Source organism: Sturnira hondurensis, unplaced genomic scaffold (genome assembly GCF_014824575.4).
Source record: "Sturnira hondurensis isolate 20B ecotype Veracruz unplaced genomic scaffold, ASM1482457v3 Scaffold0007406, whole genome shotgun sequence".
NCBI lineage: Eukaryota > Metazoa > Chordata > Mammalia > Chiroptera > Phyllostomidae > Sturnira > Sturnira hondurensis.
The window spans coordinates 5,181,114-5,197,229 of NW_028080037.1; the positions used below are offsets into that span (position 1 = coordinate 5,181,114).

The 16,116-nt window shown below is 37.3% G+C and overlaps 1 protein-coding gene across 8 annotated transcripts in view; it reads right to left on the reverse strand.

Moving 5' to 3' along the window:
• The window catches only part of ATXN2 (ataxin 2), a 100,914-nt gene that overhangs the window by 71,702 nt on the left and 13,096 nt on the right, over positions 1 to 16,116 (reverse strand). For all 8 annotated transcript variants that reach the window (XM_037052103.1, XM_037052102.1, XM_037052096.1 and 5 more), the window contains exons 2-3: positions 2,200 to 2,236; positions 281 to 340 (exon numbers count right to left, since the gene is read on the reverse strand). In XM_037052103.1, the coding sequence (XP_036907998.1) occupies positions 281 to 340; positions 2,200 to 2,236 (97 nt within the window). The remainder of the gene's footprint in view (positions 1 to 280; positions 341 to 2,199; positions 2,237 to 16,116) is intronic.

Here is a 16,116-nt window from a genome sequence, read left to right on the forward strand (position 1 = left end):
TGAAGTTAAGCATTTCTAATTCCAAATTTATTAGGTGACAAGATAATGCACTAAAAAACGACCAGTATTATTATGTACACTGCAGGGTTAATAAGAATGCTTTTTATAATGAGAGTTACAATAATTTGGGTAGAATTCTTATCTTTTTTTCTAAATTATCCTGACTAAATATTACCTAAAAAATGTTACATAGAGAATCATTCACCCATATTTTATAACTTCATAAGATTACTTTCTTGCACTCCCAAGGCAGTTTCTCCCCAATAATCTGGTAACTTACGACAACTGATGTAAGTATATGAACCATCCTCATATTTGCATAGATTCCATCAAAAGTTATCTGGAATATTAAGAAAAAACATTATTAGCAATTGGTATTATCCTTGCATATATATTAAAATTAATATTTATTTTGTTACAAAATGTTTAGTTAGGTTTGTAATACCTTATATGCATTAAAGAAAGATTTGGTTTACTATAGTCTTTTGCTTCCTTAGAGAATAGAAGCTTAGTGCCCTGGCTGGCATAGCTCAGTGGATTGAGCACAGGCCTGTGAACCAGAGGATCGTGGTTCGATTCCCAGTCAGGGCACATGCCTGGGTTGCAGGCCAGTTACCTGCAGGCCAACTCCCAGCAGGGAACGCACAAAAGGCAACCATACATTGATGTTTCTCTCCCTCTCTCCTTCCCCTCTAAAGATAAATAAATAAATAAAATTTAAAAAAAAAGAGAATAGAAGCTTAGATGTTCAAAAGGAAAATCAGTCACACCAACCAACCATGTTTCAACTATACATAATACAAAAAACAAAAGTGAATTTATGTATGTGAGGAAAGACAAGACCATAGGAACAGACTACACAGATCAATGGTTGGGGAGTAGGTTTCACTATAAAGTAGCATAGGGGATTTTTGGAGGTGATGGAACTGTTCTACTATCTTGATTATGGTGATTGTTATAAAACTATATGCACCAAAATTCAGAGACCTGTACACTAAAAGGATTGAGAATGTCTTACTAAATCAATAGGGCGTAGTTGGGGGCCTCTCTACAGAAGACCCTTGCTCGTAACACATATGAATCAAGGATAGTGCTATATGGATCAATCAGCCATACCACTCCTTATTACATACTACATGTGTGTCTCCCTGAATCCATCCAAAAAAGACAAAGTCTAAAAAATTACTAGGCTTCTCATCTATCTTCTCATCTATCATCTAAAGTTCCATGTGGAACTTTACCTTCTCCCATTCATGCCCAATTTAATTTCATTGATAAAAAGTTCTGAAATTTAAAACCAAAAGGCACTTTCTAAGGGAGAAAGGTGAAAGGAATAAAAGATAGCACATTCATTCCAAGTCAAAAACCCAAATTGCTCTGCAAATTCCAGTTCTGGTGTTCCACTTACTTTTTAGGAGTTAGATCTACCTTCAGTCATTTTATAAAAGAACGCATGACATTATACATGAAAAATATTGTAGATAATTTCACCATTTGTACAGTCATCATCAAAACCCACATATATAGCTAATAATTTTATACCAAGCAATATTGATCTATTAAAGAAATCTGAGCCCTGGCCCATGTAGCTCAGTTGGTTGGAGCATCGCCCCATAACTGAAGGGTTGAGGGTTTGATTCCCCATCAAGGCACATGCCTAGGTTGCGGGTTCGATCCTAAGTCAGGTGGGTGCATGACATCCCCAGTCTGGGCACATAAGGGGGGGCAATTGATCAATGCTTCTCTCTTGCATCGATGTTTCTTTCTCTCCCTTCCTCTCTCTCTAAAAGCAATAGAAAAAAAAAGTCCTCAAGTGAGGGTTTAAAAAAAAATTTATGTATATATACATATCTAACTACCCACCTACAGGCTCTGGCAGAAGTAACACTACTGAGTGTGGCTGGCAGGCTACGTGAATGTCTTGTACAAGATGGACAGCAATTTGAACATTTCACCTAAAATGTCATACCGTGTGCTTGAGCGTGATATTGTTATGCTACAGAATTATACGCTTATGATTTTGTAATAAAAAATTTTAATGTAATAAAAAGGGGTGTTATTTGTGCTGGTCACTGTGTATATGTCTGAGCTGTAACACTGAAGAGAGGGGAGTTTTTGTTCCTTGGCTACTGGTGTATGGTGTAGAAATCACATTTTAGTTATCAATTTTTCCAAACAAATAACATTCAAGTTACTCACCGTAGACTGAGGCAGTCCCTTGTTATTGTTTCGACCTCTGAAAAGATTAAATATTATGTTTATTAAATTCAACAGGCTAAAACAAGCTAAAAATATTTTCAAATTAAAAATATCTTATAATCCATTCAAATAAAGCACAGGTGCTCAATCTGTGGGGTGGGTTCATCTGATAGAATGAAAGCCATCTAAGTATGGTAAGGCTCTCTCCAAGCTTTCCTGGCTCAGAGGCCCAGAACCAGTATGGGTCATAAAAGGGAAAAAGGAGGAAAGAAAGAGAATGTTATCAAACTAAAATAAATGAAGTAAAAATAAGGATAGACCACTGGCATAACCAATACTAAACATAATAATCTTTACTCCAAAAGTAACCAATCACTCTGTTATAAAAAGCTACTCAGGAGCAAAACAGAGATCCTATTCCTGATGTGCCTGACGTCAGTCAAGTCACCTCCCATATTTCTCCCTCACCTCTAAAAATAGGCACTATGTTTACAACTGCAGAAAAACATCTGAAAATAAGTTAAATCATTGAAAGTACTTTCACTTCAAAATAATGAATGCCTCTGTCAGAATCTATGTAGCAAGTGCCTTTTCCCCGCCCCCCAAACAATGCAGTACACCCACAAAGCTGGCTATCAAGTAATTTCCAGTAATACAGACTCATTTTCACATTAATTTAATTAGAGAACATAATACACCCTAAGGCTTGTTCCATTAGGAAAGATTACGCACCTTATGAAATGGAAAAAAACCCATTAATAAAATGAAATGTTATATTCCTCATAAACATTAGTTACTCTGGAATAACAGAACTGGAATCTCATTTTGATAAAATTACAACTCTCGAATTAAGCCGCAGACTTAAAACATTCAAAGAGAAGCACAACTCAGGTCCAAAAAGTCTAGCAGTACGCATGGTGCCAATCCCAGGAAAGTCGCACTGATCTAACCCACTCTGGGGTCAGGGCTGACAGTGATTTACTCTCCAGCTGTCACCTTCTCTCATCTAGAAAATAATGTCTTGAACCAAATCACCTGAGATTCCTTCCATTACTAACAGTCTGATTCTGTAACTCTTTGCCTCACACATAGCACAGAGAAATTCCTAAAGTCTAAAGAATATGACTGATAATGTATAATTTATAGAACTGACTACAAACCAGACACTACAGAAATACAATGTCAGATCTCTCACCCCTATGTTACATACAGGGGAGAAAACCAAACCTTAGCAGTTAAACATCTTGACCAAGCTGCCCAGCTCAAAAGCAGCAGAGCAGTACTTGAACCAGGTGTTCCAAAGTCCAAATTTTTTATTTCTAAGTTATGCTGCCTCTCTGAAATTGCATCACAGGTAATAAGCTAATCTCACAATTAAGCCTAATAAAATGTGTACCTTTTTTTCAAACATTATTTGAATGTACCAGGTTTTTCTATTTATTTGCAGTCAAAGGGCAGAAAAGCGGCTAAATCTTGCTTAAAAGGATTATCTTTAGAGATTGCTGAGATCCACAGGTAAAAGACTTAAGCAAATGGCACCAATTAAATGCTCTTAAACTCATGTGGCATCCCCACAAAGCTATTTAAGAGTTTAAAACATAAAATCCTTTTATAGTAGTCACACTATTTTTTCATTGATTATACACTTATTTGACTTATAAGAGCACCAATTGTTTTGACAATCCAGTTTTCTTAGAATAAATAGTTCAACAGGGAAAACAGTAGAAGACTCACCATGGTATAAAGTGGTACAGAGTAAGGAAACCACTGGCCTCCCTTGATGTATCAGGTGGTTGGACACCCAAGGGGTATGTTAGCATATCATAGCAGTATTCTCTGAAACTGATAAAATCCCTGATACATTCTTGTTTTTCTCTTTCTGGAGCCACTCAGAGTATGCCTTACTTTTCTTTTTCTTTAGTATTATTTTGAAACAAAGCATATTAATATTTCATACAAAAAATTTCATATACTAACAAAAATGAACATTAAAGAAAAGCCAAGATCACATTCTAGTCCTAAATACACTTATGATTAGATTGATTAGATTTAACAAAACTATATTCAGGATTCTCAGCTTCCAATAGTCCTTAAATGAAGTGTAAGTATGATTCAAAATGCCAAATTAACACCAAGAAATTTACAAAAATAGTAAGTTTATACTGCTTCAAATAAGGCAGGTGGAAGAAAATTGATGGGGTTAAAAATGAAATAAGATGGCATGAATTTGAAACTGCTGAAGATAGGTGACAATTTCTCTAACTCAAACAAAAGTGCCTTCTGATGTGCTACAGACAGAGCCTAGATTTAATCAAGTTTTAGAAATCTACCAGTCTACAGGAAACATGGGCAAAATATATTAACTGATATCATGAAGTTACAAATCAGTTAAATCCAAAATGTGGTAAATTCAAACTAACAAATGAGTTTCTTCAACAAACAAATGACATAAGAAGGAAAAAAGCATGGAGAGAAGAGTTATTATTATAAACTTCAAATCACACAAAAGCCAACTGTGGCTTCCCAATTTCAAACACTTATTACAAAGCTACAGTAATTAACAGTGTGGTACTGGCATAAGGACAGGCACAAAAACCAATAGGGCCCTGGCTGGTGTGCCTCAGTGGATTGAGTGCCAGCCTGCAAACCAAAGGGTTGCCAGCTTGATTCCGGGGTTGTGGGCTAAGTCCCTAGTGGGGGACACGTGAGAGGCAACCACACATTGATGTTTCTCTCCCTCTCTTTCTCCCTCCCTTCCCCTCTCTAAAAATGAAATAAATAAAATCTTTTACCAAAAAAAAAGCAAAAAAATAGCCCAGAAATAAATTCTTTCTAAACAAGATTTTATTCATTTATTTTTAGAAAGAGGGGAAAGGAGGGAGAAAGAACAGGAAAGAAACATCAATCAGTTGCCCCTTGCATACTTTCAACTGGGGACCAGGCCCACAACCCAGGCATGTGCCCTGACAGAGAATCGAACTGGCAACCTTTTGGTTTGCAGGCCGGCACTCGACTGAACCTCACCAGCCAGGGCTAAATCCTCATGTTCATGGGCAACTAATTTTTAACAAGAGGATTGAGAGCATTCAGTGGGGAAAAGACATCTTTTCAAGAAACAATTCTGGAAAAATGGATACCCACATGCAAAAAGATGATGCCAAACTGTTACCTTATGAGATACACAAAATTAACTCAAAATGGATCAAAGACCCAAATTTAAAAGTTAAAACTATAGCACTCAGGAAAAAACAGAGGAAAATCTCCACAACCTTGAATTTAGCAATGATTTCTTAATTGTGATATCAAAAGCACGGGCAACGTAAACAAAATAAGAATGTTATCAAAATTTAGAACTTTTGTGCAAAGGGTGCTATCAGAGTGAAAAGACAACACGCAGAAGAAAATATCTGCATAGCATGTATCTGGCAAGAGGGTAACTACCCGGAATACATAAAGAACTCCAACAACCAAACAACAAAAAATACAATCTAATTCACAAATGGGTAAGACTTCAATAGGCATTTCTCCGAAGAAATAATGCAGTTTGCCTAAAAGCACATGAAAATATGTGCAACATCACTAGTCACTAGAAAACGTAAATCAAAAACACAATGAGCTACTACTTCAGCCCTAAGACTGCTACTATTAAAAATAAATAAATAAATAACATGCTGGCAGAAATATGGTGAAGCTGGAACCCTCCTTGTGCATTGCTTATGAAAATGTAAAATGGTGCAACTGCTGTGGAAAACAGTGTGGCAGTTCTCAAGAAATTAAACACAGAATTACCACATAATCCATCAATTTCACCTGTAAACATATACCCGAAGTAACTGAAAGAATTTGAACAGATATTCGTTCACCAATATTCACAGCAACACTATTTACAATAACCAAAGTGTGACAAAAACCCTGAATATCAATCAATAAATAAACAATGTGGTACATCCACATATAAAATATTAGTCAGCCTTAAAAACAAATGAAGTCCCGATATATGCTACAGCACAGATGAACCTTGAAGAAACGCTAAGTGAAACAAGCCACACACAAAAGGACAAGTGTTATATGATTCTACTTGAGATATAAGTAAAATTCATAGATGAGAGAGTAGCATGGTAAATGCCAGGAGCTGGGGAATGGTTAAAATAGGAAGCAAGCAATTGCTTAATGGGACAGGAGTGGTAGCACAATAATGTGAATGTACTTAATGGTACTAAACTACTTTTTAAAAAGATTATACTACTCAGCCATAAAAATAGATGAAACACTGCCATTTGCAACAACATGGATGTATCTTGAGAGTATTACAATAAGTGAAGTAAGTCAGATGGAAAGACAAAAACTACGATTTCTCTCAGCTATGGGATATAAAACAAAAAGCAACAAACAAAACAAGCAAGTAAAATAAACCTCAGAGAGAGCCAACAGAATGGTGTTTATCTGGGAAGGGAGTCAAATATAAGGTGAAGGAAGGAGACTAGACTTCGGTGGTGAGCACAAGACTAGAGTATACACATGCTGTATTTATTACAAATTGCACACATGAAATTTATATAATGTTATTAGCCAATGTTATTCCTCCAATAAATTTAATAAAAACAGATTCTAAAATGTGGTTAAAATGGTAAATTTCATGTTATATATATTTTACCGCAATTAAAACAAAACAGAAGGGTGGGGGGAGGTGAAGGAGGGTATAGGAGGGATGAATGATGATGGACGGAAACTTGACTTAGGATGGTGAACACACAATACAGTGTACATACAGATGATGTGTTGTAGAACTGTGTACCTGAAACCTGTGCAGTTATGTTCACTAGTGTCACCCCAATTGATTCAATTAAAAAAAAAAAAAAAGCCCTGGCTGGTGTAGGTCAGTGGATTGAGTGCAGGCCTGGGAACCACACGATTGAGGTTCAATTCCCGGTCAGGGTACATGCCTGGGCTGCAGGCCAGTTCCGAGCAGGGGATACACAAGAGGCAACCATACATTGATATTTCTCTCCCTCTCTCCTTCCCTTCCCCTCTAAAGATAAATAAATAAAATCTTTAAAAAAAACCCAAAACCCTCAGGACTTCCAGCCAAGATGGAGGCATAGGTGGAAACACTATGCCTCCTCGCACAACCAAGTTTAAAGACAACAAAATTTTAGTAACAAAAACTAAACAGAAAATTGAACTATATGGAAGTCTGACAACAACGAACCATTCAGCCAGACCAGCCAGACCGATAAACCAGGCGAAGGAGTAAGCAGTGAGACGGACCACGCAGGCCCCAGTGGCGGGAAGCAGCAGAGGGGACCACCATTGCCCCTCTTTGACCCGCCCCCACATACAGCGTCACAACCCAGCCACTGAGTTGCCCTGTCCTGATGAACACCTAGGGCTCTGCCTCTCATACATAGCAGGCGCGAACAGACCAAAATATTATGGCTCAAGAAGAACTCAAAGCCCCAGAACTAATAACTAAGCAACCAAGAAATAGCCAACCTATCAGATGCAGTTCAAAACACTGGTGATCAGGATGCTCACAGAACTGGTTGATTTTAGTCACAAATTAGAGGAACATATGAAGGCTAAACTAATTGAAATGAAGGGAAATGCACAGGAAACCAATAGTGATGGGAAGGAAACTGGGACTCAAATCAAGGGAGTGGACCAGAAGAAAAAAAATGACCAAACAGAAAAGGATGAAGAAACAAGAATTCAAAAGAATAAGGAGAGGTTTAGGAACCTTCAGGACATCTTTAAACGTTCCAACATCCGAATTATAGAGGTACCAGAAGGGGAAGAGGAAGAGCAACAAGTGGAAAACTTATTTGAACAAATAATAAAGGAAAATTTCCCCAATCTGGCAAAGGCAATAGACTTCCAGGAAGTCCAGGAAGCTCAGAGAGTCCCAAAGAAGGTGGACCCAAGGAGGAACACACCAAGGCACATCATAATTACATTACCCAAGATTAAAATGAAAGAGAAAATCCTAGAAGCAGCAAGAGACAAGGGGACAATCACCTACAAAGAAGTTCCCATCAGACTGTCAGCTGATTTCTCAAAAGAGACCTTACAGGCAAGAAGGGACTGGAAAGAAGTATTCCAAGTCACAAAAATCCAAGATTGCTCTATCCAGCAAAGCTTTCATTTAGAATGGAAGGGCAGATAAAGTGCTTCTCAGGTAAGATCAAATTCAAGGAGTTCATCATCACCAAGCCCTTATTATATGAAATGTGAAAGGGACTTATCTAAGAAAAAGAAGATAAAAAATATGAAGAGTGAAAGGACAGCAAACTCACAGTTATTAACAACCACACCTAAAAAAAAAAAGCAAACTAAGAGGACAGCTAGATCAGGAGCGGAACCACAGAAATGGAGATCACATGGAGGGTTAGCACCAGGGGAGTGGGAGGAGAAGGGGGAAGAAGGTACAGAGAATAAGTAGCATAGATGGTAGGTAGAAAATAGATAGCGGGGAGGGCAAGAATAGTATGGGAAATACAGAATCTAAAGTACTTGAGACACGTGGACATAAATTAAAGGGGGGGAATGTGGGTGGGAGGGGATGTGCAGGGTAGAGGGGAATGAAGGGGGAAATAGGACAACTGTGATGGCATAATCAATAAAATATATTTTTAAAAACCCTCAAAACACTAATTCAAAAAGAAAAAAAAAACAACTCAGATTCTCTTCCCAAAGTAACTTCATTTGCAACGGTGTGTAGGTAATAAGTTCATGCCCATGAGTGCTCTAAAAACAGTGGAGGTTGCCCTGGCCAGGTGGCTCAGTTGGAGTGTTGTCCATACACCAAAAGGTCACAGGTTCAATTCCTGGTTAGGGCAGATACTTAGGTTGCAGGGGTTCAATCCTGAGTCAGGATGTGTACAGGAGGCAACCAATCTGTTTCTCACACATAAGTTTGTTTGTTTCTTTCCTTCTTTCTCCCCCAACCTTCCTCTCTAAAATCAATAAACATACCCTCAGGTGAGGCTTAAATAAATAAAACAGTGGGGGTTGCAGTCAAAGGTAACTGGTAGATTATTAGTAGAATCATCAGAGATACAGGCTTAACTGGATAAAAAATAAGATCCAACTATACACAGTCTATAAAAAAGATACTTTAGATTCAAAGATATGAGTACTGAATCTGGCACAACTAACACCCCTTTTTTATTACAAAATCATAAGCATATAAATCTATAATATAACAATATCACACACAAGCACACCATATGATGTCATTTTAGGTGAAATGTTCTAATTAAAACTATGAATAATTACACCCATATTATTATCCTACCAACCACACTCAAGCAGACATTAATTCTGCTGGACCCTGCACATTGAAAATACAAAGATAGAAAAAGACATATCATGCAAACAGCACATACAAGATCACTGGAATGGGTGTACTATTACCAGACAAAACAGACTTTGAAGTAATGTTCCCCTGGCCGGGTAGCTCAGTTGGTTAGAACGTCATCCCAATATGCCAAGGTTCCAAGTTCGATCTCTGGTCAGGGCAACCAATGAATGCATAACTAAGTGGAACAACAAACTGATATTTCTCTCTAAAAATCTATGTAAAACCCTGGCTGGTGTGGCTCAGTAGACAGTGACAGCCTGCAAACTAGAGGGTTGCACGTCTGATTTCCAGTTAAGGGACATGCCTGGGTTGTGGGCCAGGTCCCCAGTAGGGGGCATGCCAGAAGCAACTGACAGATGCATCTCTCACACATCAATGTTTCTCTCCTTGTCTTTCTCCATCCCTTCCCCTCTAAAAATAAATAAAATTTTTTTAAAAGGCAATGAAAAAATGTTAAGAGATAAAAGGGGGTATTTTATAATAAAAAGACCGACCCATCCAGAAGAAGAGGCATTCCACCTGGACTCTGTCCTTTCTCACAGCTCCTGGGCGGTGAAGGGTAAGCTTTTCAGAGAAACTGTGTGGGCCACCATGAGCCTTTCACCTTGAGAACTCATCTCATGCTCCATCTCCTCTCATCACACTACAGACCCGACAGCTGAACTCCAACTAATAACGTACAAGGAATTAGAAAGTTACCATTTGATAACCACCATAATAACTGTTTCAAGCAAAAAAAATTGCCACTGTATGCTAAATCTAGTAAAGGACAAATGGGGTATTTAAATGAGGATAGTCACAAAATAACTCCCCACAAGATATTCATTAATGACAAAGTGAAAAACAACTTTATAGTAAAGGAACCTAGCAAACACCATCCTAATTAAGTGATCCAAGTGAAGCGCACCTGCAATGGGACAAATGTATATATACCAAGTTTTTAACTCCTGATGTTATACAACACAACACATGCATCACTTTCTGTGCTATTCCTGTTAAAAATGCATAATCTGAATTGAATCACAAGAAAACATCAGACAAGCCCTAGTTAAAGGACATTCTACAAAACAGCTAATTTTCCAAAGTGTCAAGTGATAAAAGAAAAAAAAACCCACGAAGGAAGTACTTCAGATTAAAAGAACCCATGAAGACATGACACCTGAATGTAACATATAATTCTGGAGTGGTTCTTGGACCAGGGAGAAAATTACTTATTTGCTGTACGAGCACTAGAAGAATGGTAAAATTTCATAAGGCCTATAGATAATAGTTTGACTTAACATTAATTCACTGTAGTTTTACAAAAGAATGTCTTTGTTATTAAAAAATACATTTTAAAGTATGTAGGGCTGAGGAGTATCATGTCTCTCACATGTTTGATAACATAATTTTAATTTTACATTAAATTACATATGTATATTTTAACGAGAGAAAATTAAAAAGTCATGTAGTGAAATGTTACTTGAGATAGGTGAAGAGTATAGAATTATTTGTACTATTGTTGCAAACTTTTCTGTTAAGTCTAAAACTATTTATAAACAAATATATATTTTTAAAAGATTTTATTTATTCATATTTAGAGGGGGAGAGAAGGAGAGAACTATCAATGTACGGTTGCCTCTTGTGAGTCCCCCACCGGGAACTGGCCTGCAACCCAGGCATGTGCCCTGACTGGGAATTACAAGTGTGATCAATTGGAACTGTGATCGTGTGGTTCGCAGGCCCGCGCTCAATCCACTGAGCTACACCAGCCAGGGCCTATAAACAAGTATTTTTAAAAATTAGTAACTGTTGTAGCCCTGACGAGTGCAGCTCAGGTGGTTGGGCATCTTCCTCAAGGCAAAAGGTCACTGGTTCCATTCCTGATCAGGGCACGTGCCTGGGTTGCAGGTTGGTCCCCAATTCAGGGCATGTATGAGAGGCAACCGATTGATGTTTCTGTCTTCCTCCCTCCCTTCCCATCTCTCTAAAATAAATAAAATCTTTAACGTAAAAAAATGAAAATTAGAAACTGCTGTTATTTAAATAGACCCTGTATCTTATTTTATAGTTAACTTCAAGACATTGTATTTCATCTTATTTAAATAGACTGGGTTGGCCAAAAGTTCATTTGGTTTTTTCCCTAAGATGGCTCTAGCAGCCCTTAGTTGTCTTAACTTCATTCAAAACAATTTTCTTAGATTCTACAGTGACAGTTGTCATATCAACATGCATTTAGGGTGGGCTGTGATGGGAGTAAAAGACAGAAAATTGTACTTGAACAATAATTAAATAAAAAAATTATTACAAAAAAACCCAAAAAACATGCATTTAAAAAATATCAAAACTGGTTAATTTTTCTGCAGGCATTTTAATACTGACGAAGGAAGAAGATCTGCAACATTTTTGGCATATTATGCTTTATTATTCCAAGAAAAAGAAACATAAAAATGCAACTTAAATGCAAGAAAAAGATTTGTGCAGTATATTGGGGAAGGTGTATCGAACATGTCAAAAGTGGTTTGTGAAGTTTCATGCTGGAGATTTCTCACTGGACGATGTTCCATGGTCGGGTGGACCAGTTGAAGTTGACAGTGATTAAATCAAAACACTGAGAACAATCAACATTATACCACGTGGGAGACAGCCGACATACTCAAAACATCCAAATCAATAACGCCATTGGTGGAAATGAAAAATATGCCTTTCATTTTATGGAAAAAACTAAACAGACTTTTTGGCCAACCCAACCCAAGGAAGAAAACATTACTGATCGCAAATATCAGACTGAAAAGAAACATGGTAAAGAGGAAAAAAATTAGAAACTATGACTTTTTACTTTATTATCTAAAATGTCTATTTTGGAGGGGTAAATAAAAATTTAACCCCACCTTGCCTACTCAAATGTTACCTTTACAAGAAGCCCTCCTTGAACCACGCCATCCTGATCAAACCTAAGTGCTCTGAGTCTCTAGACTGGAATTCAGCGTATCTGCCTTGCACTACAGTTGCTGGTGAACCCACCATATGCCCACGACACATGGTCCTTTCTGTGCAAATCCAAAAATGATGCTCCCACAGGAAGCATTTGGGTCACAGACCCAAACTGGAGAAAACTGTTCGGTCCGCAGCCATCATTCTTGAAAATTAGAAGGCACCAGAAACAGATGTAGCCCTCAAATAGCACATCGTGTGGCAAAATAAACACCTAGATTACAACACCCATCATGCCTTGTCTAGGAGCTCTTGGATGAAACAAAACCCAAACCATCAAGGTTGACAGGCAGTATCTTATTCACCTTTATATCATCTACCAAAGTTAGCACAGAGGACCTGTACATTGCATATGATATACACGTAATACATGTTTAATAAGTCAGTACGTGAGTCAAAGCAGAGGTGGTGGGGAAATAAAAAGGAAACAAAAGCTTTCAGAATAATCGTTCTCTAAATCAAGGGTCAGAAAAACTATAGGCTTGGCAACTTGTTTTTATCTGGCCTCTAAAGTAAGTATGGTTTTTAAGTTCCTAAAGCGTTGTTTTAAAAAAGGAAGAAAAGCCAGGAAGAATATGTAACAGAGAAGTTGTATGGCCCATAAAACCTAAAATACTGAGTTGGCCAAAAAGTTCATTTAGTTTTTTCGGTACAATGGCTCTACTAATGCTTCGTTTTCTTTTACTTCATTAGAAACAATTTTGTTAGACTGTATTGTGACAGCTGTTGTATCAGCATACATTAAAAAAAGCTTTTCAAAATTGGTGAATTTTGTGCAGTAATTTTAAATATTGAGGATGGAAGAAGATATGCAATATTTTCAGTGTATTATGCTTTATGATTTCAAGAAAGGTAAAAATACAACTGAAATGCAAAAGAAAGATTTGTGTAGGATATGGAGAAGTGTTGCGACTGATCAAAGGTGTCAAAAGTTGTTTGTGAAGTTTCTTGGTACTACTGACATTCTGGCCAAATAATTCTTTGCTATGAGGCTGTCTTATGCATTGGAAGATGTTTAGGAGCATCCCTGGCCTCTACCCACTAGAAGCCAATAGCAGAAGATAACCAACACACTAAAAAGACCCAAATCAATAAAGTTGTTGGTGAAAATGAGAAAAAAAATTTGTTTTATTTGCAGAAAAAACTAAATGAACTTTTTGGCCAACCCAGTGCTTACTATCTGGGTCATTACCAAGAAAAGTCTGCTGACCTCTGTGCTGAAAAAAATGTGGCTGCAGTGTTAACGACTGCAATTTAAAAACAAAGTCTATTGCTGTTTTACGCAAACCAGTACATCTAAAAAAAAACTTCTCAATAGCATTAAATACTTTCCATGAAAGTTTAATGTATATATAATCAAAAATTGTCATGAGTCCTGGCCAGATATTCAGGTGGTTAGAGCATTGTCCTAATAAGCCAAGGGTGCAGGTTTGATGCCCAGGTCAGGGCACAGGCAAGAAGCAGCCAATGAAAGCATTAATAAGTGGAACAAAAGATCAATGTTTCTCTCAGTGTCTATCTGTTTCTCTCTTCCCCTCTTCCTCTCTCTAAAATAAGTAAATTTTTTAAAAATGAAAGAAATGTCATGAAAGTGCTCTTATTCTCATTTATTTTTAAGCTTTACAATGAAATCCAATTGAGGTTGATCTACCCATTGATAAAACATTAAGTGTGCATTTTAGTAATGTATGTTTGATGGCAATGCTATGAGCAAATTCCATAAATCCAAGAACTTTGTACTGATCACTAAATCAAAAGCACCTAGCATAAAATAATGAAGGGTTAAACTGCAGATAGATTAAAACAGACTTGAAACATACCAAACAACTTGTGAACCTCATGTGAATCCTGACTAGAACAAAATGTTAAAGAAAAGTAAACTGATGAAACACTCAAACTGAAGCTTCTATCTTGTACAATAAAAAGAAATAAAAGGCATAATGATTGGACAGGAAGAGGGACAACTGTCTTTAAAAGGCCACATGTTCATTTAGGCAGAAAATCCTATGAGAATGTACAAAGAAGCTGCTATAAATAAGAGGTTAGTTAGCAAGGCTAACTCGAAATGGATCAATGACCCAATCATAAAAATTTTTAATTAAAACTTTAAAAATATGGGAGCAAATCTTTTTTAGAAATATTTTTATTTATGTTTAGATAGAGGGGAATGGAGGGAGAAAGAGACGGAGAGAAACATCAATGTGCAAGAGAAACATCAATTGGTTGCCTCTCGTACAGCCCACAACCCAGGCATGTGCCTGACTGGCAATCTAACCGGTGACCTTTCACCTTGCAGGAAGATGCCCAACCCACTGAGCCACACCAGTCAGAATGGGAGGAAATCTTTGACCTTGGGTTAGACAAAGACTTTAGAAAGGACAGAAAAAATAGAAACCATAAAAGCAAAAAGCTGATACGTCAGGCTTCATTAAACTTTTAAATAGTCTATTCTTCGTCTATAAGACACTGTTAAAATGAAAAGTCAATCCACAGATGAGGAAATATTTGCAAAAGATATTGATAATGGACTTATACACAAAACATATGAAGAATTCATGTAACATTAATAAAAAGAGAAAAACACCCGAATAAGTGTACAAAAGACATACTCATTTAAACAAGTAAGATCTACTGAGTAAAATTAAAGACTGACAATAGCAACTACTAAGGGGGACGCTGAGCAACTGAAACTCTCAGACACCACTGGTAGGGAGGGAAAACGGCACAGCCATTCTGGGAAAGAGTCTGGCAGTTTCTTATAAAGTTAAACCTTATACAATGTAGCAATCCCACTCCCTAGGTAATCATTCAAGAGCAATAGATGAGAATGTTCGAGGCTGGTTTATTCATAATAGCCAAGAACTGCAAACAGCCCACATGTTCGCTATCTGGTGACCGAATAACAAACTGTGATAATACAGCAGGCTCTCTGTATCAGAGGGTTCTGCACCTGCAGATTCAATCACAGGTCAAAAACACACAGGGAAAAATGGCTGTGGCCGACATGCACTACGCAGTTAGGCCTAGAATGGGTGTGTCTGCACTGAATAGGTGCAGACTTTTTTTCTTATTATTCCCTAAACAATACAGTATAACAACTATTTGCACAGCATTTACATGGCACTAGGTATTACAAACACGTTATGTGTTAATCAACTGTGTTTTCGGTAAGGCTTCTGGTCAACAGTAGGCTATTAGTAGTTAAGTTTTTAAGGAGTCAAAAGTTATACGTGAATTTTTGACTGTGCAGGGGATTAGCACCCCAACACCTGTGTTATTCAAGGGTCGACTATAATTTTAGCATTCCTTAAATCCTGCACAAGTTTTCTTCCATTGTTCTCACTTGCATATGTCTTTTCAGAAATGTTAAATACAATAATAAGTCATTCCACCTCTGCTACTTTCTAACCATGTAAATTTAAACAAGTCATTTTGTCCCTCTGGGCCTTAGCCTCTTCATGAGTAAAATAGGACAGGGCAACAGATTATCTAGGAGCAATGTCTGTGTTGTAATAGAATAGGGAAAAACCACACACACAATCCCATATATATAAACCCTAGAAGAATAGGAAGCATATGGTGTG